At 31.4% G+C, this 26,365-nt stretch overlaps 2 protein-coding genes across 2 annotated transcripts in view; one reads left to right on the top strand and one right to left on the bottom strand.

Annotated features, from left to right (window-relative positions):
• Positions 1-323: 323 nt before the first annotated feature.
• On the bottom strand, positions 324-2,364 carry LOC132729599 (uncharacterized). Its single transcript, XM_060715383.1, has one exon. It carries the CDS (start codon positions 2,221-2,223, stop codon positions 604-606), a length of 1,620 nt encoding a protein of 539 aa, XP_060571366.1. The 5' UTR covers positions 2,224-2,364; the 3' UTR covers positions 324-603.
• Positions 2,365-17,110: 14,746 nt separating this feature from the next.
• LOC132729563 (ubiquitin carboxyl-terminal hydrolase 34-like) overlaps positions 17,111-26,365 on the top strand; it is a 78,564-nt gene continuing 69,309 nt past the window's right edge. The window contains 6 exon segments of the mRNA XM_060715345.1: positions 17,111-17,311; positions 20,913-21,000; positions 21,612-21,769; positions 22,146-22,357; positions 24,887-24,937; positions 25,697-25,846. Of these exon segments, the coding sequence (XP_060571328.1) occupies positions 17,269-17,311; positions 20,913-21,000; positions 21,612-21,769; positions 22,146-22,357; positions 24,887-24,937; positions 25,697-25,846 (702 nt within the window). The 5' untranslated portion in view covers positions 17,111-17,268.

The raw sequence follows: 26,365 nt of genomic DNA, 5'->3' as shown, positions 1-26,365 counted from the left end.
ATAAAATATTTAGGACGTTTTCGTATTCAGCGAACCGTTACAAAACTTCAAAAGCTCATTTAGTATTCAGACATGTATAGGTGTCATATTTTATCATCTTTCTGAGGTATGAAAAAATACATCGGGCGCAAAAAATAGGGGGAAATTCGCTGAACGAACATGTATTTATTTTGATAAAAGATGCGATATGCGTTAACTGTGTTTATAATGACATAAATATTCAAGGACAGACATCCTGTTATCTTTAATTATCTACTAAATTTAGGTCACTAAGACTATATGGTCTGGTCGAAAGACTGGAAGTATAAAAATAACACGACCCATTTGTTATCAACACAGTAATTTACTTTCTGCAGCTCAGCTGCATAACAACATAAAATATACATTATATATGTCAGTTTATATGTCATTTATATTACACAAGGCTATAGTTGTAATGTGTTCAACTTAACATAAACTCATATAGACAATTTTATCACAAAATATACAATACTAGACATTGGAGTAGTGTTTTTTTCTTTGATTGTATATCACGGCTCTTGAGCATTAAATGCACAATTAATATCACAATAAATGAGTAACTAACTGATGAAAAAAAAGTATCTACTTGAGGTATTTAAGAATGGTGAGGTAACCAAACTTGTTGCCAACCCAAACATCACCACTCCGGTCTATTGTGATTGAAAATGGAGAACTGGTCCCCATGAAAATTGCACGTTTTTCCAATTCAGTATCCATAATAAGAAAACCCCTGAAACGTCCAAGAGGATCGAGCACATGCACAGTGTGATTTGTGTAGTCTACTGTAAATATTTGTCCAAATTTATCACAACAAATTGCGTGTGGGGCAAATGCGTGTCTTGTTGATGAGTCTGGACCACTATAAGTAGCTTTTAAGTTTCCGTCATTGTCAAAAATCATAACAGTTCCTTTATTTCTATCTGATACACAAATGTCTCCATTTATATTGACAGCAACACGCCAAGGTTGAATCAGGTGTTCTGTACATCCTAGATCTGTGATAGTGCTCTCGCTTGTATCTACCCTCATCAAAGAACTCTGGTCACCATTTCTGTGGTGCAAGTTTTGGACGCAACATAAGATCAGCTCACTGTCTGATTTCACGTAAACGCCTCTTGGGACTTTTTCTGTGTTAATTGTTTTCACAAGTTCGTAATTTGAGTCAAATATTTTAATGCACTTCGCTTCGTGACTCGAAACAACCAAATTGCCATTGCCTCTACATATATCGTCGACTTTGCAACCTACGTCTATCGTTTTATCAACATGTCCTTCTTTATTAACGAGATGAATTTTTGGACCCCATTGCCAGCATACCCAAACCTGGTCGTCAGATTCAGGACACATTGTGGTTACGAACCTTGAACTCGCAACTGCCTCAGGGCGTAATGAGCCGATCCTTTTCACCTCAATCCTCCATGGAACTGAAACTCTAGTGAAATCTCCCAACATTTCTTCAGGGGATAATTTCTGACTTTCGCTTGTTACCGGAAGTGGCGATAAAACGTAAATGCACTTTTCTTTTGGACACAAAGGTAAAGATTTCTGTAGGTCAGAGGCACTTATCAGTTCTGCATTGCCTTTTATCAATATATATTTGTCATCTACTGCACTACATAAATTTTCACAATTAATGGCGATTGTTTTAGCTGATGCTATAAAGTTCTCAAACTCCACGATTTTGTCCCTGATTCGGTTTGATTCTGAGTCATGCTCTGCCTGCACATCATTGAGTAAAGTTTCAGGAAGGACATCTGTACCCTCTGGTAAACTTTCTGCCCTTTTCAAAACTTCTGCCGTAATTTCTGCCAAAAGAACAGCCAATTTTTCAAGATATGTATGAAGATCTTTAAGTACAATGTTTGCATACCTGATCAAATTTTTGGTATTTGTTAATTCCGAGTTTAGTTTTGTTCTGTTGATTTTACTGGCCTCGTTGAGTTTCATCATCGTGTGTGAGACATGTATCTGTTCGCATTGTCCACATACTATATCACGACAATCTGTGCAATATAACAACGTATTGTTATGAAGTTCACACTTGGTCAATGTATTTGAATTAGTTTTATTCCGCCAAACTTCACTTCCATTTTCTCCATTTTTAACACCTTTAGGTCCATTTAATATTGACGATTCCATCATTTTACTCCCACTGCTATTCTCGACAGCTACTGTAATATTGTGTTCAGTCTGCTCTTTCATCGTTCATATATTTTTACTTTTCCGAGTATTTATTTTCATTCAAAAATATCAATGAGTATATTTCGTTACTGTATTTCACCACTAAGTTTTCCCAATAATCTGAATCTAGCGAACGTTTACAATGTGTATAAATATCCGCTTGTGTACCACGTGATCACACGAAAACCAATGGTAGTTGTATACATGATATCATCAGGTCACCGATCGGGTTGTTTACATTGTGCGTTCAACTGCATATATAATGCATACAATATCACAGTGCCAGCCTAAAGTACAAAAAAAGTGTAAAGCTATGATTCATTTATTTTTGTGTTATGTTGATCGCTTACTGAAGGGAATATCCCGGCAATTAGTATGATTCTACAGAGTTGTTTTAATACTGTACTTGCATATCCACGCCTGATTACGTTTTGAAAATAAAATCTTGATCAAGGAAATAAAGTCTAATATAAAATATAGTAATATAGATAGAGGACTTTTCCTACATCAAAATTAGTCCTGAGGCTGTTGATCTAGATCTAGATCTACTAGATGTTTGAAATTAATTTCTAGATCTAAAATTTCTAAATAAAAAATTTAAGCCCAATTTTAAATACATATCTAGATCTAGACTTAGACCTTCTAAATCTAGATTTACAGTATAGATCTAGTAGAATACTTGTTAATACTTACCATTAACAAATCTTTGTGATAGAATACAATCAAATTAGCACTATCAGCAAAAAGATATCTAGAGCCTACCTCACAAAATGCTCACTGATCATTACATTTTTGCCAGAAAAATATGGTCCACATTAACGCTCATGAATAAAGTGACGTCATCTTATATTAATACGTCATTTAATTTTTGACATATAGGTGACGTCATTTTTATGATGGCGTATAATTTTATGATTTTGCTGTTTTTCAAATTTATTTTTTTAATAAATTGGAAAATTAAATAAAATCACGCTTCTGGAACCAGCTTTAAATACTCATCTATATCTAGATCAATTTCAGGCGCGAATGGGCACCTGAGAAGAACCACCCACGTTCTGAGCTAGCAGGATAGCTTCCTCACATGAAAGAGTTGAAAGACCTTGTCGGGATTCGAACCCACATTGGTGAGGGGTTTGAAGACAACGACCTTGACCACTTGGCCACGGACGTCACTCACCATAGATCTAATGACAAATATATAGTCAATTCAGCTGAACTTTACAATGAAGTTTTAAATTAGCATAAAGTCAGTTTAATGGTCGTAGATATAGCTACGCGAGCTTAATTTATAAATGCAATTGTGACTGTATCTAAGTTTATTCCAGAGCAGATCTAGATCTAAAAAAAACACCCATCTGACAATTTTAATTAGTATAAAAACTCTCATAATTGTGAGTTTGAACAAAAATTTAGCTATGTTTACTTATGTTGACAATGATAAAAACAAATTATTGTCAAGCCCTATATAACCACTAAAACTTTGCACAAATCCATACTGTACATGTCTTTAGCTAAATTAAAAGTATAAACTTTAAAAGTGCAATGTGAACGTAATTTAAATATCTAAAGTTTTTTTGCAAACTATTTACCAGATAAGTAAACTTTGTTTTGAATAAAAAGGGGAAAATTGCAACTAGACTCCGCGTTTAAAGTATATCGACTGGAAAAAAGTTTATTGAAAAAGTACTTCAGAAACATGAATATTTGATAAGTTCTTGGCATATATTTGCAATAGTGACGCAAATGGCCACTTCAGGGGGCGTTTCATCTCAATGTGTTACCGATCAAGTTGCCGGTGCCCGAGTGCATAATCAGATAGTAACAGATAATGCTAAATGTAATTAGCAAAGTCCTATTTATGATACCAATCATTAACAGGAACAAAATGAATCATACAGGTCTATCTGGTCCGATGGTCGGTAAATAGCAGCAGTAAGATTGCACGCAGATATCTCTATAGTAAGAACTAGATATCTCTAAATGGAAATTACTGTTAAGTCAGTGTACAATCTGCCAAATAGTTTGACTAATATGTAGATGTTGTTATTGGAAAGAGATCGTAGAGAAATAAAATTAAAAAAATATATATATAATTGTTAAAGTAAAATAGCTTATACTTAACTGTAATATCATATCATTAGAATAGCATGCTATTTTTTGGACATTTTATAAAACAATGTTTAAATATGCAGAAGGCTAAAATAACAATGCTAAAGAAAGCTATACTAGTAACTTCCTTTTCGCTGAATTTGCAGTTTATTTATTATGATAATTTATGCGCTTCTTTAAGTATTTATCTATGTATAAGATATTGCATTTCACCCGAAAACAAAATCTTATATCCATCCACAAACATGAGCTATGGGATAATTTGTTGATTCATCAATAATTAAATATATGTCTTGTCATCAGATAGTGGTGCAAAACTTATTGACGTCAAACTTGAATAATTCGTGCAAAATATCCCCTCTAGCATAAATATACCAGTATATTGTCCGCTAAGCAATGATTCTGAAATTACCATGGACTGGCAAGTGGTTGAATGTCCGCTTCGCCTGCGAGATTTCGGTGTGGTCGGAAAGAGGTGAGGGTGCGAATTTAAAACAAAGTATTAAGAACCATAAATAATTTTAAGCGCATTCGTGCATCGCAACTTCTTATGGTTAAAATGTATGACTGGCTGCTTTTGCCATATGCATGTGACGAAAATTTCTATCAAAATTAGTTTATTAAATTTGAACTAATTAGTGTAAGTTGTGGCCTTTTGAACACGAATTACACAAAAATTAAAATTCTTCAATAATCTTCAGTTTGATTTCGTTTCATTAAGTGATTTCAGTTTTCAATACAAAATTTACAATTTAGATAATATTTTAAGATATTGCTGTTAAGAAAAATAACAAGATTTTAAATCAGCATCAGGTGCTGATGTGATGTTTTCTTAGTAGCGAAGTTATTAGATATTCAAGGTGGTTTTAAATATTTGTAGCCCCGTAAGAAAGACATAAAAAAAAACATTCCTATGGTAAATATGACATTTTATGACCATATTTTTCTACAAGTAATTATGTCCGTAAGCAGTGTCACCAATTAACACCAGTGTAATAAAAATTTAACTTATCAAATATTTAAATACCAGATGACATTCATTGGCAAGGTTAAGTATATACATACGTCAACACGGCCCTTCTAACTCGTTAAATTGATAAATTCTTACATAATCACCATCAAACCTCTGACCTTATATCCCGCCAACATTTTACCTCGGCTTAGACACGATTTTCTATCGTAAGAAAACTATTTACCCGGCTCTTTAACCTCGAAGACTTACCAATATTGGCGGCACATGTTCGCGTTTTAGTTTACTACAATATCTTTCTCTTCATAAACATGTTTTGGTCAGTATTTATGTCCGGGCTGACATAATCTATGTTACCTTGTATTGAACCGATCTTACCTTGATTTGACCTATGGCTAACAATGATATTTAGTAGCCTTCAAACATGTTTACATAGTAAAGTAGAAATGGAGTAATTCCCCGTAGCATTACCCGTTGTTATTTGATCTTTTCGTTTGTTTGCTTCCAATTAAGGTGTTTAAAAACAATGAATATATTTTTGTATTTATATAGTTGGTTTTACATCTTAGCATTTTATTTTAATCTTTTGGTTATTTAAGTCACAGATCAAAATCGATTGTTTTATTTAAGGTTATTTGCCTAATCTTACTGTTAATCTGCATTTTATTATGGTTTCTATTGTGTTTTTAAATCTGTTATGATAAAAGCTGCTTACTTTAAATGGATATTTTTATATATCGCCAAAAATATTTTTTCTTTTGAAACATCATAGAAATATCAATAACAAGCTAATGTAAGAACATGGAAAACAACCTTGGCATGCAGATAAATCTACCAAAGTTATCATATTTCCAAAAAGTGACCTTATTTTATAAAATAAAATCGTACTAAATGTACATTGGACGCGTTTCATCGGCTCCATTGAATCATGTGACAAAAAAGTCACAAAATTTAGCATTATATCACTTGAAGCAAGATAGATAAGTTCACGCAGAACAAAGAATGCTGCAACGTTATACTTCAAAATGACCTATTACACTGGTTGACTTACTAAATGCACAATCAAGGCATTCAAGAGGAGAGATAGTAATCTTAGTACAATATACATCTCAACAGCTTAAAGCAAAAGTATCGTAACTCATTTGCGTAGTTCCGCTGACTCCGCAAATAGTAGGAAATGCGCCCAGTGTCATTTATGATACTGTAAAGTAAATATTATTTAATGACGAACTGATATCGATATTATTGACTTTCCATAAAAAAACTACATTTTAAAGCAATACTGTTTTATCTAAATATATCTTAAGCACAAATGTACGACAGTATTCCCCTAAGCCCCCGATTTATAACAAAAACTTTCATCAAAGTCAGTCATAGCATTAACTGCGACATTACATTGTAAGTAATTAGCTGTTAGTACTATATAATTCAAGATAACATCACCTGTAGGTGCAAATAATCATAGGTAATTAGTTTGTGGTTTACTTATAATTCTAAATCGCTAACGTTATCTTGCGTATATTTGTTGCTCATTTTGCCGCTTAGTTAAAGTAATGAAACGAATGTAATAAATTAATGTAGCACGCAAAAAAACATGTAAACAAGTATTCCTACTGTCTAAGATCAATACGAATCTTGTATCAATATAAAGGACTTCACATGCTCATGTCGAATGATTTTAAGTGTTTACAACAATTGTTGTAAAATGTAGGTCAAAGTTTCACATTGCAAGGTGTTTTCAATGTAGTAAATACAAATCGGGAACGTGAACTAAACTTCCACGTGTTACATATCAAGGCCATATCAATAATGTTTTGCTTTAATGCATCATATTTAATATGCATGCAATAAAGTGCACAGATGTTATTTGGTATGATTTAACAATATGTAATGATAAGTTATGGAGAACAGCCTGTCTCAAGGTGCTCATAAAAATAAACTGAGAACTATAAAATTCATATAATTTATGAGGAAAAATGCTATGATTTAAATCAGTATTGCAATTTATTACAAGCAATTAGTTTAAAATTACTAAGGATACAGGACCACATCAAACTTTAATACATAGTGCGAATTATCAAAATTTCAACTAACGCAAATTAGTCTCGATTTTTACATTTTTGACTTTATTATGAGGTCTCGTAAAAACGCACAATAATGTTTTAACTGACACTAGTATTTAAAAAAACAACAACAATTTCACCGTCACATCTGACTTATCTCACTGTTATCTGTTAACTTTATTTTGTTTTCATTATTGTCTTTTTTATTGTTACTTTAGGTTTGAGGACATTGGCCATTGACTTCAGAACCTTGCAATTGTTGTCAGTGATATATGACGCAATAGCAATTTAAGGAATTGTTTTCTTTATAGCATACATTTGAATTTTGCCGTAAGGATTAAATTTCAAATATCTAGCAAGATATTGAACTCGAGGATGACCTCAAATTCTACCGCAATTTCGTGTTACTATCGGATAATTATATGAAAAACTGAAATGTTTTTCACTCAATATCCACTAATAGCATAACAATTGACATTTATTTTGTTTGTCAATGTGATTTGTGCAGTTCGGCTGGGTTAATATTGGAGCGGTCATTTACCTTACATGGTCGCTAATGTAGTTCTATTACATAATAAATATCGAGATTGTGAGATCGAGCACTCGGCGCGGGAAATTAACATTTGTTGTTTTTTTCTCTCGTAAACAAATACATAAATAGACTGAAAACAGAATAAAGTCTGTATTATGCCTTTAAAGTTTTGTTTTACTTTATCAAAATTCCAACAATACAATGGAAACAGAAACAAAAATATTATATTATTTGAAAATAAAATATAAGTGTGCAATATGTATGGTGTTGACAATTATTATTATGGTGTTTGGGTAATTTAGCCTTCGTGTTGTATGTGATGCTGGAGCATTTATATGGAACATGTTCTACATTTAGAAACATGTTCTATATTTGGAAGGCATGCTCTATACTTGATTACTAACAGCAGTAAATATCAATCACCAATTGAATTAACTAATGCAACCTCAAGTAAAGTTCAAAGTCCGCAGTGTAATTTGATTATTACAAGTAGTAGTAGTTTTATCCAGGGTTTCTTGGCAATTATACATATTATGTAAACATATGGCAAACATAAACAAATTATTCATACGTATTTAGACACCACTGGGGAAATCTTTCATGTATGAAAATAGCCTTAATTGCAATGAATGAGTTTATTCTGTCGTGCGATTACATAAATTGTGCAAAAACCTATTACGCTGAAAATACAAAACACATTTGATGTGGAGTTTAATTTAACATTTTAAAAGTGCGCACAAGATGGCAACAGGATCAGTGATGTTTTGCCAATTGTACTTATTGCAAAAACATTAAAATATGCAAATATTTATAATGCCTATTTTATATGTTGCATTTCCGCGTTAACTAGCTTTGAAAACTTTCAAAGATTTAGTTCACCTCTTTCATAGCTTGCAGTTCTAAAAGCAAAAGCATTCAAGGATTTAGTTGTATTATTTTAATATGTTTTCATGTGTTGTATTTCTGCAATAAATAGCATTGAAACATTCAAAGATTTAGAATGCCTCTTTCATTGACAATCTGGTTTATCTACTTTGTATACGTATGTGACTAATCAAAGGCAAAATGTTAAACCTTAAGAATCATTATTTTTAGATGTGGTTCTTTTATTGTCAGCGAATGTCATTTTAATAGTTACCCTGCTGGAATCAAAAGTGTTAGTAGTCTGCATTCCGTGCAGTAAACCAAGCACCTATGTTCTGTATGTTGACAAACTTATGTTTATATACCCTGAATTGCTCATGGTCAGTTCCAAATTTTGAGGCTCGAAAACTCCATTTAAGAAAGTCTTAAGGGTTATAATAATAAGAGGATAAAGAATACCGCATTTGTTACGTTATGAATGGATTATTTTTTTCATTGATTTGGATCTTCTATTTGCTAGCGCATACATAACAAACGCCCTGATTGGTATTTGACGCTTCATTTCAGAATTGGATTACAAATTTTGCATCGCTAAGCTTATCAGATCAGTTTTGTTTACTCTGGGTTCGGTTTCTGCAAGGTCAGCGTGTTTACAAAATGACTTCATTAAGTTCCAAATGACAATAGATTCTGATACCTTCGCAACGTTTCAAGGACTTTAGATATTAAAAACCATAAATATCTGAATTTTAATATAAATCCCTATGCAAGTAAGGTTCGTATATCACCGTTTCAAATTATTTCAATCTATTTTAGTTTTTTGTCAATAGTTCTGTTGAACTTGTGGCCTTTACGTTACCCTTTCAATTTTTGTGAGAATAGTTATTTTGGGCCGTGACATTTCATGAACATTGTATAAATTCTATTAATCTATTTAAAGGAAAGGGAAAGCTATCCTGATATATAGGAATTTATGACAGGAATTAAAATATGAATGTAACTAACCTATTGTGATTGGTTGTATCTGGCAAATAATTTCAAAGGAGTTTAAGCACAATTTTTGTGATGAACAGCCAATTCAATGCTATTGTTCTTTTTAAACTAATCAGAAGTTCCGTTCATGTTAATTTATGTATTTGTTAATACACACAGTCAACCTCACTACGTTCAGACTTACTTGTAATTCACATGGTTATTTAGGAGCTGATTTCAATCAGATTGCTATAAAACATATGTTTACTGTGTGGAATAACCATCATTTTTCATTTAAAGGGGTCTAGAATTAAGCAATTTGTCACTTGGTTTCATAACGAAGCAGATTCCGATGTTGCCTGATAATGCATATTTCATTTCTGTTAGTACCAGTTAATATTTCACTTTTTCATTTCAGACTCGAGCAAACATCGTAGTAGACCTTACTAACCTTTGGTAGAGGATCATACTCACGTCAGAGAAGGACCAACGGTTCGAAATTTACAAATTCAACACTAGGCTACAATCAAACATTGTTTTTGTCAATGATTCACATCTTCATTATTTTTTTAAGTTGAAAATATCAACTAGTAATTGTATTATTGCATGAGATTGTCTATGAATACCAAAAGTTATAAATGCTTGAGCAAATTCTATTTATTATTAAGAAACCTTAAGTTTTATTTCCCAAGATAATTAGAGATACATGTACCTGTACGTTAGGTTATTATCCTTAGTGCTTAACAATGAAAGAAGAAGAACATAAACAAGTTCAAAAACATATGGCAGCATGTGTTTTTGATTAATATAAGAACATTGACTTTGTAGTAGCGGTTTCTTTGGGTGACATAATTATAGTACATTAATAGTGGAATAATTTATTATTAATAACATTTAGTACGTTCACCTCATAAATGTTTGCGAAAAATAAATCTATTCTAATTTCAAATTTTTAATTTGATTTCTTATCTTTATAATCATTGTTTATGAATACTTGATGATTTACCTTTATTATTCTCTAATATCAAACTGATGAAGCTGCTGTTGACAAAATTATAAAACAGTTTATACTCGTATTAGAAAAACATGTATTCCAGGTGAACGAAATGTTTAACAAATATAATAAGGATACTGTAAAGCTAAAATGGACACGTCTATGAAGACATATGGATTTACTTATCATGTCATTTCTTCCGCTATTTCATGCACACCTCTAGTCATATAAATTGCATTATTTACCCGCTTTAATTCGTATATTTGTATTGACTGAGGAACGCTGATTGGCAAAAGGTATACATGTAATATCTTCTGCACTGTCTTACGACTATGTGCGTTTGCATTGGAACGAGATTCCTGTTTGGTTCAGATAAATCAACACAAGATTAAAACGATGAACGATAACAAATCAAGTTTTATCTTGTTGCAACACACGAGAAAATCGTTCTGGAAACTGTTTATCTGATATCATTGGCATTCATTGCATATGATAGAGAAATGTTAGACCAAAATGTCAATAATTTATATAATATGTAATTCATTTGTCGTTAGGAAAAATGATATTCTTGCGTAAAAACTATTTATGCATTTTTATTATTATGAATATATTTTTTGTTTTACAGGAAATGCACTTACTTAAATAGTACATTTCCTTCTTGGACAGAAAGGAATATTAATGTGTCCAAAATTTAAACGGTATTTAGCATACGGTAACAAGACTGTACAAAGTATAGTAACAACTATGGGTATGCAAAAAAAAAACATGAAGAAAACAAAGTATACAAAATATTATAAAGGTTAGAACAATATACGAGCAAAAATCATATTGGCAGGCTACTGAACATCTGAGAGGGAATGGTATTTAATTGATGGTAGACTGCTTCATTTACATTCCTACACATTATTTTACCAGACTTATTTTCCCCCGACAAATTCCACATTTCCACGTGCATCAGTCACGTTTTTTGCTTTAGATTTATACGTTATTTGTACAGATGAATCTTCGGAATCTGGTTTTAAGCTATTGATTGCAGTGTTTTTCCGACCTCAACATGATTTATGTCACTTACTATCAGTGCTGTATGGCGCGAGTTGTTTTGTTTTTTTTTTGTTGTTGTTTTTTTTATACTCATGGAGCAGACGAGATTTGAACCTAGGGTTTTTATAGCTTTTTTTCATTGAAAATACGTTGTACTGATAAAACTAATGGTAAACAAATTTTGAAAAAGTAAAGAAATCAAATACATGTATAAAACGTCGATTATCAACATATAATGAAATATCATATAGTTATTACATAGTATCATACACATATGATATGTTTAAAGGTACATTGTGCCTCAGATATCCATTTTTTATTGTTTTATTGTTTATTTGATAATGTTTTGGTAATAGATTTAGATCATGTTAGAAGTTTAACAACTGCATAAAGTAGATAGAATGTGAAGTAGGTAGAAAAATGTAAACAACTTCTACACAAAATACTAATTCACTAGTTATACCAATTGTCAATAGAGCATTTTTGTGGCAAATGAGTATATATTTTTATTTCTTTTCTTTCTTTCTTTTCGTATTATAGTTGATAAAACGCAAACAATAATTAAAACAGATAATGAGTAACGAACAACATATATAACCATCTATTTTATATAACGAACAACGAAGGAATATAATCATTTACTTCTCATTAATAATATATGTTAACCAAGCACCATATAACAAGTATAACATATTATATAGTGAATAATGTTATGTCGTGCATACAATTTAATGATTTTGTAAACTACTACTTCCTTAACCAACCTTTTCTTACCGCCGAAAAAAAGTTCATACTTTAACATTAAACTATGAAAAACTACAAATATAAAATAATAATATCCTACATAAATACATGTATGTATAAAGACAGATGACAGTAACGTTTTGATATACATGTACATGTATATCCGTAGTATACACACAGCAGGAACGCAGTGGTCACTGAACTTTTTGATGGTCATATTTTTTAATTAGTTGAACAAATATGATTAAAGAGAGAGATTATTGATCAGCAAAGAAAGGGTAATGTTTTTTCCCGCTATAATTACTGTTTCATGGCAAAGGATTAAACCGGGTAAATTCATGTTTTTCGCAGAAAGGTCAAGTTAAATATAAGACTCCAAGAAAGGCTCAGCGATTTTAGGAATTTACAGATGCATAAATCGCAATTTGAATTTATATGGTTTCTAAGACATGGGGTGCATAGATTCCCCCGTTTTATGCACTGTGGAGTAAGTGCAATCGTGTAAACGTGTGCTTTTGTGTGTACGTACGAGCACTCCATTGTAATGTAAAATATTGCTTCAGACTTGCTACATAGAAAGACCACATCCGAACAAATATGTCGTAGATGCAACAGGCACATTTTCCCGTCCCGGCACATGAAAAATAATACAATGTTTCTTCAATTTCCGGAGATTTATGTTAGATATTCTTATATATTATCTTCCTCGCTGAATAGATGATACTAGTATTCGAATGTTTACGTTACATAATCCTACTATTGAACCGCTCTAAACGGTAAATACTTGAAACTCCTTTTCTTGTCGGCTTCGGTCAGGAAATTTCTGAGAGGTCTTTGAACTGGACATGACATAGGCACCGATGAGCATTTGTTAATAACATTTCAGGTGAATGAACCCCGAGATATGAAAACAACGTTCATGGTCTTGGTTATTGATATTGCGATAACTTTATATGTTTTATATATTTTATAGCATTAAAATTGATTACTGAAAATATTTTCACAGGGTTAGTTTATGTCTGTTTTTATTTCATTTTATCAACTCTAAACGTACGGACACTGTATAGCCAGCTGTGGCGATTTATGTCTTAATTTTTGCTACATTATCATCAAATGTTTATTCCAAGAGGAACAAAATCAGAACATTCTAGATTCCTTTCTAACACGTAGTTTGCATATATTTTTACTTTGTTTCTCATGTAATACTGCAATCCATTTAATGAATAATTACAAATAATGCAAGTTGTTTATGCACAGTGTATGTACGTGGACAGATGCTGTCATTTATAATGACCATACGGAGATGTATTACTTATGTCCTCTGGGGCAGGCAGTATCCATCTAAGAAGACGTTGACCTTTTTGTAAAGGTCATGTTGTTTCAAGGACGATTTTTATTGTTAAACCGGAGCATTTGACAAATTACCGTTTTAGCTTTTTTATGTGATCAGCAGTATTTTTCATTTTTGCCTTTACCCTTGGTTTATTAACCTTTAATCGACGTTCCCAAGACTTTGTCAGGAAAAACACTCTATCTAAATTGCTCTGTTTCCTGTTGTGACAAGGTCCATAACAATTTAAAATGTTATAAAGATTAAAGTTTACTAGGTGAAATGAGAAATGGATTTTTCTAAAATGAAGAAGGAGGTGATAAAGAGTAAGAGTCAGTGAGTGAGGCAGGATCATTTTCAAATGTATTGTACATAGTTGGTCTTTTAATAACATAACGAATTAGCGTATATTGACTTGAATACAATCTAAACAACAAAATTGAATGCATGTTTTTAAGTCAGAATATAATAAAAATGATGATGATAATAATAATAATAATAATACAAATGTAATAATACAATTGTCATAATAATAGATCTAATAATAATAATAATAATAATAATAATAATAATAATTATTATTATTATTATTATTACTATTATTATATTAGTGATAAAATGATGATGTTGATGATGATGATGATGATGATGATGACGACGACGACGATGACGACGATGATGATGAATTTACACAAGGTTCTCCATGAGCGCTCTTGTCACAGAATTAACGATGTGTTGTTCACAGCGATCAAATATCAAGGCCGATCTTTTGACAAGAAATTCTGTGAGGCTACAAATAAAAGATCCATTAATGGTAACATTCTCTGTTTAAGTGGATCTTCTATAAAATATTGTTGTTATTGATAAAGACGATAACATTAATAGAGGGCAAGAGTGTCTGTACTGTAACATCTACAATAATGATCTATTATTAATTGACATTAAGCACTTCTATATACGGCAGTGATTCTCCTAAGAAAACGTGTTGTTATAGTAACGTATTTTGTAAGGTGATAGGATATAGATTAAGTAATCGTATACAGCCTTTAATTTCTTTGATTGTTTTTTTTTTCTGAACCATATATAGTTCGAAGATGCAAAACATTTGGAAATAGGGAAACTTACTTACAATTATGTCTATATCGTACATGAATTTTGGAAAATATAATAAATGCCACAGTTATTTTTCCTTTTTACATACTAGTACTTTATGTTTCACGATAACGCAGTTAAAATATAATGTATCTAACTGAAAAAATAAAGGTATCTAAATGAAAATATCAGTTCATAGCAAAAGAAATCGCTTATAAGAAAGTGACTGAGTGCTTAGTACATGATTATTTCTCTTTGAGTAGATTACATCATGGAGCTAACTATAGAGTATATATGTCTGTGATAACATGCATTGATATCCGGGAAAATATTCCAGGCCAACAGGAACTTTATCATCTTTTCCAAAATTGCATGTATTTCTGTAAGAAAAAACAACACAAGACTGCAATGGTTTAATATTCTTTTATTTAAATTCTAGAAGGACATTATGATAGGGCTTGAATGTTGGTCTTTATGTACAAGTAAGCGCTCTTTACGGGTTAAGCACGGCGCACCTGTTTTAGACCCTGGAGTGATTTATGGTATCTTTATCACAAGTAGCCTCTTTACAGAGGCTTGCTCGTAAATGGTAATAGTGCACTTTTCCTTATAACTTTCATCCAGATGGTTATATATTTGTCAAGGAAATTCGTTCTCTACCATAACACTTATTTTACAAGGTGAACACGCCATATGGGAATGCACGTTATTGCATGTTAAATGTAGCGTTAAATGTATCTTAAGTGTACTGCGAACGGTATGCAAATAAGCTAGACGTGTTTATTGTTTGTTTTTACTATAAAAGGAAGTAGGTCGTAAATATTATGCTGACATACATTTCAAGACGATTCATTGAAACATTAATCATGTCATTGAAACACTTTCATGAATAAAGTTCATTACAGTTTGATTAATGTTAATAAGTAGCGTTTTATTTCTTCCTTATATATGGCCGAGTTAACAATGAGACGATGATAAATTCATCTACTTGAGCGAGATAATCATTAATTGTAGTTGATGGGAGTTATTACATTTTCATTTGTAATATCTGTAGTGTTAATTGGTATATCTTTTCTAAATACTCGTTTTAAAAAAAACAACAACAAAGAAAAAAAACACACACACGTGCACGCATAGTAAAAATTCATTTCACCATCTATGAAGTATGTATTTGCAAAATTGATGATAATTTGCTTGGTAGATATAATCGCATTTTTTATTTATCTTTTTTAGTTTATTTGATGGTAAAGTCCGTTTCTGCTAATATCATGTTTGTAATAAGATACGTCTTAGAGCAATTATCATACATTCATGTATCAGCATTTTGCAAATACATGTATCTTCCAAGAATCATTGTTATGAAGGCATAAAAACAGTGACATTTTGATGCCCAGTAATCGCAATTCATACAAATTCCATGCTAGCGGCAAAAAAAAAAAATAAAATAAAAAAAAATCATCGGATGTTTACAACAAACCAAGTACGTGCATTATCTATACCCGAACAAATACAACACAATATATCTTATTGATATTATAAATGAAGAGATTTTGCAGTTCAATATATCAGACTATTAAAATGTGTCTCTAAAATATACAATATTTAGAAACATACATGTGAAAACATTTCAGCAAAACTTCATAAAACTTAGGACTAGAATGCCCCAGTGTAAACCTGAGTAAAACTCAATTTATAATAAAATGAAAGAATGTGTACTTAAAGCAGAATCATAATTTACAGCTAGAAAATTATTATGTAGTATGTACATGCAGATTATTATCTTGAATAAAACCACAGAGCTCTATGTATATTTAGCTCCATAATAAAACAGAAAGAAAAAAGTTAAGAGCATTAGAGAAACGCAATCGAGCAAATATATAACATAAGCACAATGTAAGAAGTTATGTGAAATTAAAGCAGCATCATACATGTCTACAAAACTTAAATCACAGCTATAAATACGCGAGAAATAAAGTGAACTTGTAAAGAAAAAAAGATAGCCGCAAATTAAATTTTATGTCGTTGAATAATCTTTCGTTAATTTCCGTAAATTTCCGTGCATGCAACAAAAAAACATTAAAATTCATTTCTAATATTAAGTTTGACCAAGTAAATATCTAATTATAATTACATTGACCTAGTACAAATGTTTCTAAACGGGAGTTTTATGGAAAAAAATAAAAATATCAGAGATTCAGGCACTTCCGGTTAATATCCAATATGGCGGGGAATGAGACAAAACTGCAACTCTTCAATTCAAAAACTGTTATTTCTTCTTAGGATTTTATACTTAGATCGAGAAAATAGATGTAAACTTCAGTTATTGATATTGCCTTATAAACGCACTCATCAAAGATGTGTGACGTATGCTCAGATTTGCTGACAATTCTTGACAATTGTAAGTTTCGTTTCTCCTTGTTCTCTCGTGTTCAATATTGCAAATTCATTCTGTATGATATTGCTGTTCATAGGCTTAATAAAGGGCATTGTCGTATCGTGATAATATAATTTAACTTTTCCTATCAAAAATAATTGTTTTTAAAGCATGCAAAACTAGACAATGGCATAAAAAGATAAAAAAGTTGTTCACTTCTGTTAATAGCAAACAGTTTTGTGAGAGCTATGATGGCCAGACTTGTAAAACTTGCCTCATGCTGCTGAATGTTCAAGTGAAGGATTGCATAGCTTCTCGAGCTGTCATCCAATATATTAGACATTACATGCTTGTTATATTTTAATTTGCAGAAAGCCTGAGTGGGGCAGTAGTGATATTAGATAACAAAATTAACATGTATGACGTGAATCAATCAAATTGAAATCACATTAAAATCAATAAAAAAATATATATCTTACGAGTTGGAGAAAAATCCTTAGTTAAGTTGACTGGGCGCCACCATTTTGAAATACTTTAGAGCTAAATATAGATATCAGGGTGCTTTTGAGTCTCTACATAATTCAGACTATTTCTACAAGACGCCTGCAAGATAACACTTCCGGTGAAAGAATGATGTACAAAATCAGAAAATAAACATACATTTCATTGATATGAACTACATAACGATGATAAAAATAAAAGGTTACTTTTACCAGCCTTGACAAATCCAATAATTTCACTCGCCTGCACGCATTTGCAAGTAAAAGTTTGGGCCGGGCAAGACCATCAGGGCGTGTAAGATTTTTCAGATCCAAATGATGTTTCTCAAATATTAAATATAAATGAAGATATGCAGTAAAAAAATCAAACAGCAGACGCCATTTCAATTGTAATACTGTCAACTGAAAACGAGAAACTGACCTTATGACTAACTATAAAACTTTACCAAATGGGTATGATGAATTGATTCTGTAACAACAGCAGCATTCGACAATGTTTAATACATACGCATTCGATAATGTTTTATACTTAGCCATGAGGTGGTGTGTGTAAAAATTTGAATAGAATAAGTATTCAGGCTATGTTGAAGATTATATAATAAAAGAATAAGAAGTATTATAAATGTTATTGAACAATATGTAATTGAATAAAGCCAATAATACCGATATAGACCAGTAATTAATAAAATTTAAGTTTTGTGCGTAATTTTTAGCTCGACTTTTCTATGAAAAGGGGAGCTATCCTACTCGCCCCGGCGTCGGCGTTGGCGTCACACCTTGGTTAAGTTTTTCGTACCACCCCACTTTATTTCAGAAGTATTACAAGTATGGCTTTGAAACTTACCATACTTGTTCACCATCATAACCTCCATCTACAGACAAGAGTACATAACTCTGTTCAAGGTTTTTGACAGAATTATGGCCCTTTTTTGACTTAGAAAGTGTATTGAGCTTGGTTAAGTTTTTTGTACCACCTCACTTTATTTCAAAACCATTGGAGGTATTGCTTTTGAAACTGACCATACTTGTTTACCATCACGACCTTCATCAACAGACAAGAGGACATAACTCTGTCAAGGTTTTTGACAGAATTATGCCCTTTTTGACTTAGAAAATACATTGAATATGGGTAAAATCCACTTATTGCCTTAACCCTTTGAGATATTGCTTTGAAACTTTTAATGCTATTTCACATCATTACCCCCATCTGTACGCAAGAGAAGGTAACTCTGTCAAGGATTTGTTTTAAAAATTAAGGCCTTTTATCGACTTAGAATCTTGGTTAAGTTTTTAGTACCAGTCCACTTTTTGACTGAACTGTTTGAGATATTAATTTGAAAGTTGGAATACTTGTTTACAATCATGATTCCCAAACATGTCCAGGAGAAGGTAATTCTGTCAAAGATTTTATTTGAATTATGGCCCTTAACTGTCAATGTTTTGTATTATAGGCAAGCACTAAAAAACTTAAAAAATCTAAAAAAATTCATTCCTATCCACTTGTTCACTTTACCATAAATTATGTCATATAAACATTGCTGTAATATTCAAGGGTATCAAACAACTAGTTCACTTTAAAAATACAGAGATTCTTGTATTGCCTTTTACTGCAAAAACTTTTTTTATTGGCAAGCAATAAAAAAGTCGAGCGCGCTGTCTTACGGACAGCTCTTGTTACAAATTTTGTCTGTCAAAATGTAGGGCAAGTTAGATCTATGAAGGGCGAGTAAATTTGGAGGGTAAGTGGCCCTAAAACAATTCATGGAGGCCTGCTTTTACATATCCTTTTTGATAAATCAACACATTAAAAAAAGACGTTATAAAATAATAAAGTTAAAACAACAACTATGATTTGAGATTAACTGAAATGGTGGACAGGATTTTCCTAATGCCTACACAGTGGTCCCCCTTTGCTTCGCTATAAAGAGCGTAGCCAATGAAATCACTGAGGCGTTTGAAGATATTCGGAAATATTCAGAGCACTCCGATGATAGGTTGATGATAGGTTGAACACCACCAATTTATTTGTTTCTGTTTCCAGTACAAAATATTTGCATTTACTTATTTATGAAGTGCAAAAAAGAACGGTTTACATGAAGTTGTTATGTTTGAATCATAAATCAGAAGAGCTGTCAGCGCCATAGGTAGCAGCTAACTTCATATTAAAAGTCAAGCCTGACATCTAATAGATATTGCTCATAATGCATAGCAACATAAAAAAAATGTGAAAATATTGAATATCTTGCTTTCAAGCTTTAATGAAGAGTTTATCAAATATTCTTCTTATTTCATGCACAATCTTTAATAAAAAATCTCAATAGAATGGAGTGTAATTATCAATTTAAGATAAGATACAAACAACATTCTATTTTCGCCTAGCTGCCAAACTGGTTAAGTAAAGCACTTTACAGATTGATTCAGTGTTTGAAATTAGCAGTAGTCCGATAGTCCCTGACTACTTAATTTCTCCTCGGGCTACCAACTTTTCACAGTAACAAGCCTGACCAGGCTACTGTATTTTCAGAGGCAATATAAACAACTGTTTTGAACAAACGAATCATGCTAGTGAAATGCCTTTTGCGCTAATGAATATTCCAATCTGGTAGTCCGACCAGCCTAGAAGATTCAAATCCTAATTTCTTACACTGTTGATTCCTAATTTTTTAACAGAAAAATATATTTGCATGGGTAAATATTTCTGTTCAAAAATATTTCATTTGAAACTTTAAATGCATTTGAAACTTCAAATATAGTCTGACTCTTATAAACGCTTACATTCAATTAGCTACCCCTAACACAGGTAAATATTCACTGTCAAAAAATGTAAAATCTAACGGAAAAAATCGAAAAGTTATGTACAATCGATGTTTCACAGCGTTTTGATTGGTGGAATATTTTATGTCTGCACTGTTATCTGTTTCACATGGTTCGATATTTGTATATTGTTCTTAATATGACATTGTTCTGCCAAGAAGTAATAATCATCAGATTATACATAATTACATTTTTTGTACTCATGGAAATGTTAGCAAATTATAAGAAAACCTTATGGCAATTTTCATTTTTTGCTCATATTTTGTTAGTTTGCAAGTGTTATATTTGGGACCTACTTTTAACTCTTGCAGTTGAAGAAAGAAGTCAACATGGGGGCTTTCATATGGACAAGAAGGAGATTCTCTCTTTTGTTTTGTATGTGTGTCTGTGGCCTCAAAGGTAAGTTTGATAGAACAGTTTTTCATTATTTTTGCGTTGTGCAGTCGAGAATTGTAATTTAGGGTTTTGCCTGGTTTTTTCAAGATTTAGGGTTTATCACTTATACCAATCACCATACCAACATTGTTTAGAATGGTTTACATTACACAAAACATTAAATGTTATGCACATACTGTTAACAGTAAAGTTGTCCCTGATTTTTGTACCCGATTTTGTTTGGGATCCACAGTTATATACTACATATAGTCTAATTGGTCTATTGCTCATGGAGAGTGTCAAAATGAAGAAATTTGTCAAGGAAACCCTTGATGACAATATGTTTTAAAGATATTAAAATACAACATTAGAATAATATTGTCTATGTTGTTTTGTGATTTTTTCTATAAGGAAGAATAGATTGATTGTAAACAGCAAGAATTAAAGCATAAGCTGTGAGAATCAGAGTTGTACTTCATATTCTTTTTGAGGAAGGTTTCATTAAATAATTATACAGTGAGATATTAAATTGTTGTTTTCCTAAACTGCTCGAGTAAAAGAAATCTGACCAATATATTTTCATGTATTTTGTATTGAAATTGTATTTATACATTGATTGTTAATTAAATTTGTAGGCAATGTATGTGCTGCTTCAAGGACTATAGGAACTTTGAGAAGTTGAACACAATGGTTCAAGATACACTAAGTGTAGGTATCAGACTAATACAGACCTTGCCCGAGGATAATGAAAGAGAACTCACAGAGAAAGAAAAAGAAGTGACTGCTGGAAAAGGTTTGATATTACACAATTTAAATAAGAATGCATGCACTTAATTTGTACATGACATTGTATTCACAAAGTGTAAATGTATAAATGTATATGACATCTCTTTGTTTTAACTCAATAAAGAACAGTTTACTGAAACAAGTTATTAATAAATTTCTGATTTAGAAAATGCAACTAGAATTAGAACAAAAATTTGGGGTTTATATTTGCAAGTACTAGTTTATATTATTTTCCTATAGTTACTTTAATGTACAATTTTTGGAGCTTTTAAAATTAATTTCTTTCTTAAAAGTATCTATGTCATACAGGTAAGTAAGTCTGTAATTTAGGCAACATATTATGCAACATTATTAAGTTGTTTTAATTAATAAAAAATCTGTAGATGACAAAGAAGGAAAGAAGACATCTGATGGAACTGAGGAAGAAAAAATGGAGAATGAAAAGAAAACTGAAAGTGATAAGGAAGACGAGAAGGAGAAGGATATTTGGACAATAGAGGAGAAAGAGAAATTACTTCAGTTTGTCACCAAAGTCTTTCTTATGAACTTTCCATCTTACATAGCATACAAACATATTGTACACTCAAGTTTAGAGGTAACATGATACTGATGCTAGATAAATAAAAATTTACCATGATGAATTTTAAAGAAATATTATGCTCATCTTTGAGTAAAATATTTTAATCAAATAAAATTATTAATTTCCATTAAATCCATACTGAATGTGTTTAATTTGAATGAAAGAATGTACAAACTATGCATGGGAAGCTGCGTTCCCTATCACATGTCAAGTAAAATTGGTCTTTTCTTAAAGAAAACTGCCAGTCCTTTTAATGACACTATATATTTATAGATTGTCCACCTTTAGTGTATAGTGTGTAAAACAAAACATATCTATTTTGATTGAAGTCGAAACATGTTTATTTTATAATTACAAAGAGACTGTGTAGCAATTTTCAATATTTTCAAGCATCAAATTTGAGCATAGTATATCTTTAAGTGGTTGGTGAACAAATATTTTGCAACTATGTTTTCATTTATGAAATAAAAGTTGATCTTGTTGCTTTCATTAACGGACCTTTCCAGTGTTTTAGTTTTATGTAAATTGGCTAACTTGTTATCCAATTGCTACACTGAGATAATACATAGTCACTGGTTGACCTGGTTTGCACAAAAGAACACATGGTTATGTTTGTGATACTGTTTGTGAGCAGTTGACCTAGCAATGAATGGAAAAGGTGTGGCTAAATGGTCCGCTACGAAAAACCGGAAAGGTCCATTGTCATAGTGATTAAAGTAGCTGAGATTGAATGGTTTCGGTTGCATTGTATGGGATTTAACGTTTATCATGCTAAATATCTTAAATGGACTCGTCAATCTGGACAAAATTGCTAATCATTTTCAGGGAAAATTTCAAAATATATACTGACTAAATAGCAAACAATTTAGACAGTGATACTGATCTGGGTTTTAAAGTTGATCTTTAAAGTTTTATTATTTGTATTTCTTAAAGTTTTCGCTACATGTGGTAAGATATACAAGTTATCATAGGGATCTCTTATGATACATTTATTAATTAACAGTTTTAATATTAATTTCAATCAGTACTTCAGGGCTCACACTGGCTCAAATAAAATAATAGCCAATAATTTTTACTTAAAAAAATAATAGCCAAAAGTTCAGCGGACTATTCACGAATTAGCGATTAACAACATAAGCAGTTGATTAAATAAACATAACATAAATTCATATCTTTCAGTTTTATAAGGATTCTCTAATAAACTGATACATTTGTGTATATTGATAACTACCTTTTTTTTAAATAGAACCACAACTTTAATTGTTATTATAGAACAGAATAAAAACGTTATAATTAGTATAATTACTGTATAACAATAATATTAAAGATTCATTATAACTTTACATAATGCTGTTATCACACAACTTTTTTTGTTTGTTCTAATCAAATTTTGTCAGCTATAACCACTGTCAATTTCCACATTTCACACAGAACTGGAGTAGATCTAGGTCATATTAGCCTATAGAAATAACACAAGTTTGCAAACTCATTCACAGAATGCAGCCTTATTTCTGAATAGTTAACTGAAAAATATCATCATCACCAATGTAATACAAATTTACTGCAATAGTAGTAAAGATTTTTAAACAGGACATAGCTTATTTCACCTTTAAATAAATATCAAAATTATCGGTGTCGCGAAAATATGTGACAATCGGATTTTTCCTGTTTTCTGAAGAAATATTCACAATTTTGGTTGTTGTGCAAATAGTTATTTGGAATTTAATACTTTTTAAATATTTTACCATTGTTTTCCACTGGCGATTTAGTCAATTAGCTTAAAACAAAAAAAAATAAAAATTTGCAATTACTGGAATTCACGGTAAATTTTGGGTAAGTCAATATCCAGTTTATCAATTTTAAAACGATTTTTGTGGCTAATCGACGGATATTTGATGGCTATTATAAATGCTGGACAATATCTTTAAAGTACTTATACAATTATACATCTCGCATGTATTTTATCACCTCGGGCAATATAGTTAGCAGCACGTGACCGGTAAAAAGTTGACACTTAATTAAATGCACCCCGCTGGTGTTAATTGGGTCTTCTGCATTCATTATCGATTTTTATACCTTGTATAAACACTGTTGGAAGTAAAAAATAATCGCCAGATTTTGTAGCCAAAATGCAAAAATAATCGCCAATCTTATAAAATAATCGCAAATGGCGACTATGGCGACCGACAGCGTGAGCCCTGGTACTTAATTAATGCAGTGTAGTGTAGTGTAGTGTAAATGGTAGTGTATGTAATAAAGGATATCCTGCCAGAATGTACATGCATATTTTAAGTAGGCTTGTTTGTTACATTTTGTATTCTTATTTGATTACCTCATAAAGATTGGTGCGTATAAGAATATTTTCAGGTTAAGAAATGTGAATGATCATGTTTTCTATTTCCATGGGTGCAAGTTTTCAGGCATATGCCTGAAGTTCAGGTGTTTTTATACTTCTGAAAGCACTCTTTTACTATATAAAACCAATACAAATAATGCTAATTTCAGGTTTTCTGATATTTTTAACTTGCACCCATGTATTTCCAGGAATTATCCCAGCAGGAGACAAGTGCACTAAACAATTATTGTGAAATATCAGTGAGTATTTTCTCATTTTGTTGCTATTTATAGACCTTTCAATTAATGGTTGATACGTAGAGGATATTGAATGAGTGAAGTTTAATGCTGAATTTATTGAACGAGTTGAACAATATTATTTTATGCAACAAGTTCAATAAATTTAGTAATGAACTTACACAAATTTAATATTCTATTTATCACATACCAAATAAAAAGACTGTTTGAAGTGAAAAGGTACCATTTTTCATTGAAACATGTATAGTATAACGCTATCATTTAGCGTGTCTTAATGCTATGTTTATATTATGCAAATGAAGTCACGTCAAAAGTATATGCATTGCCGTGCAACACCATTTTTACGGAGTCACAAAATCGGCACGGTTATGTGATAAAATGATTTATTAAATGTTCTTCGTGCAGTGACTTAATTTTTCCTGTCTATATCAGGAGCCAAGCAGGACACAACAACAACCTATTGCAATTTCCTGTTTGTAAAATAAAATATGTAATTATTGACAACATGAGTATTGTCCTTTTTATATGTATGTGCAGCAGAATTTGCCTGTAATTACCCATACAAAGGAAAGCCCTGAAAATGTCCCTCTCTAAAAGTTACAGGCACTGTTCATTTAAAAACATAGAGAAAGCTCTGTTTCATTTTGAATAGGCATTAGAAACAATATCATATATACATGACAGCAAAATTGATTTTATTTTTTTCAAAAACATCACTGTAATTGATACATTAAGGTAATATTTTTGTGTTTTGTATTTCAGGATCCAGAAGTGCCGCTGTTTCTATTGCGCAATGTTTGTTTTTTCTGTGATACAAATGGTATAGGTTCTCTGAAAGTCTGTTTTGAGAAAGCCACTCCAGATACTTTGCCATTCAACTTTGCACATATTCTTATCACCTTGATAGCAAATGTAACTATATTTCATTATATTTTGAGTAAAATGCATGTGTCTGTTTTTCTAACCCTATCTTTATATATAAATAATATTGTTGATATGCTAGTATTCACTATTGGTAATGTGTGAAAATTCTAAATATCGCTTTCTACATTGACAGACTTATAATACTTGATGAAATTAATTATATTTTCTTTGTGTTAAAGGATGGTTAAATATTTTGTATGGTTTTCATATGGATGAAATTTAAAACTTCTAGTATAGTTTGTAAAATTACAATCAGAAAAGAAAATTGCAAGTTGGTTTTCAATAAACTTTCGCTAGAGTAATCAGAGAAAGCTAACCCCTTTTATTAGCTCGACTATTCGCAGAATAATCGAGCTAATGCAGTCACCCATTTGTCGGCGTCGGCGTCGGCGTCCCTGTGGTTAAGTTTTTGTATGTAAGCTGGTATCTCTATAACTACTGAAGGGAATGGATTGAAACTTCACACACTTGTTCTCTGTGATTATCTAAGATGATTGGCACAAGTCC

Source organism: Ruditapes philippinarum, unplaced genomic scaffold, assembly GCF_026571515.1.
Source record: "Ruditapes philippinarum isolate M1 unplaced genomic scaffold, ASM2657151v2 ctg9_1_1_1_1, whole genome shotgun sequence".
Classification (NCBI taxonomy): domain Eukaryota; kingdom Metazoa; phylum Mollusca; class Bivalvia; order Venerida; family Veneridae; genus Ruditapes; species Ruditapes philippinarum.
This window is presented reverse-complemented; position numbering and strand designations above follow the sequence as displayed.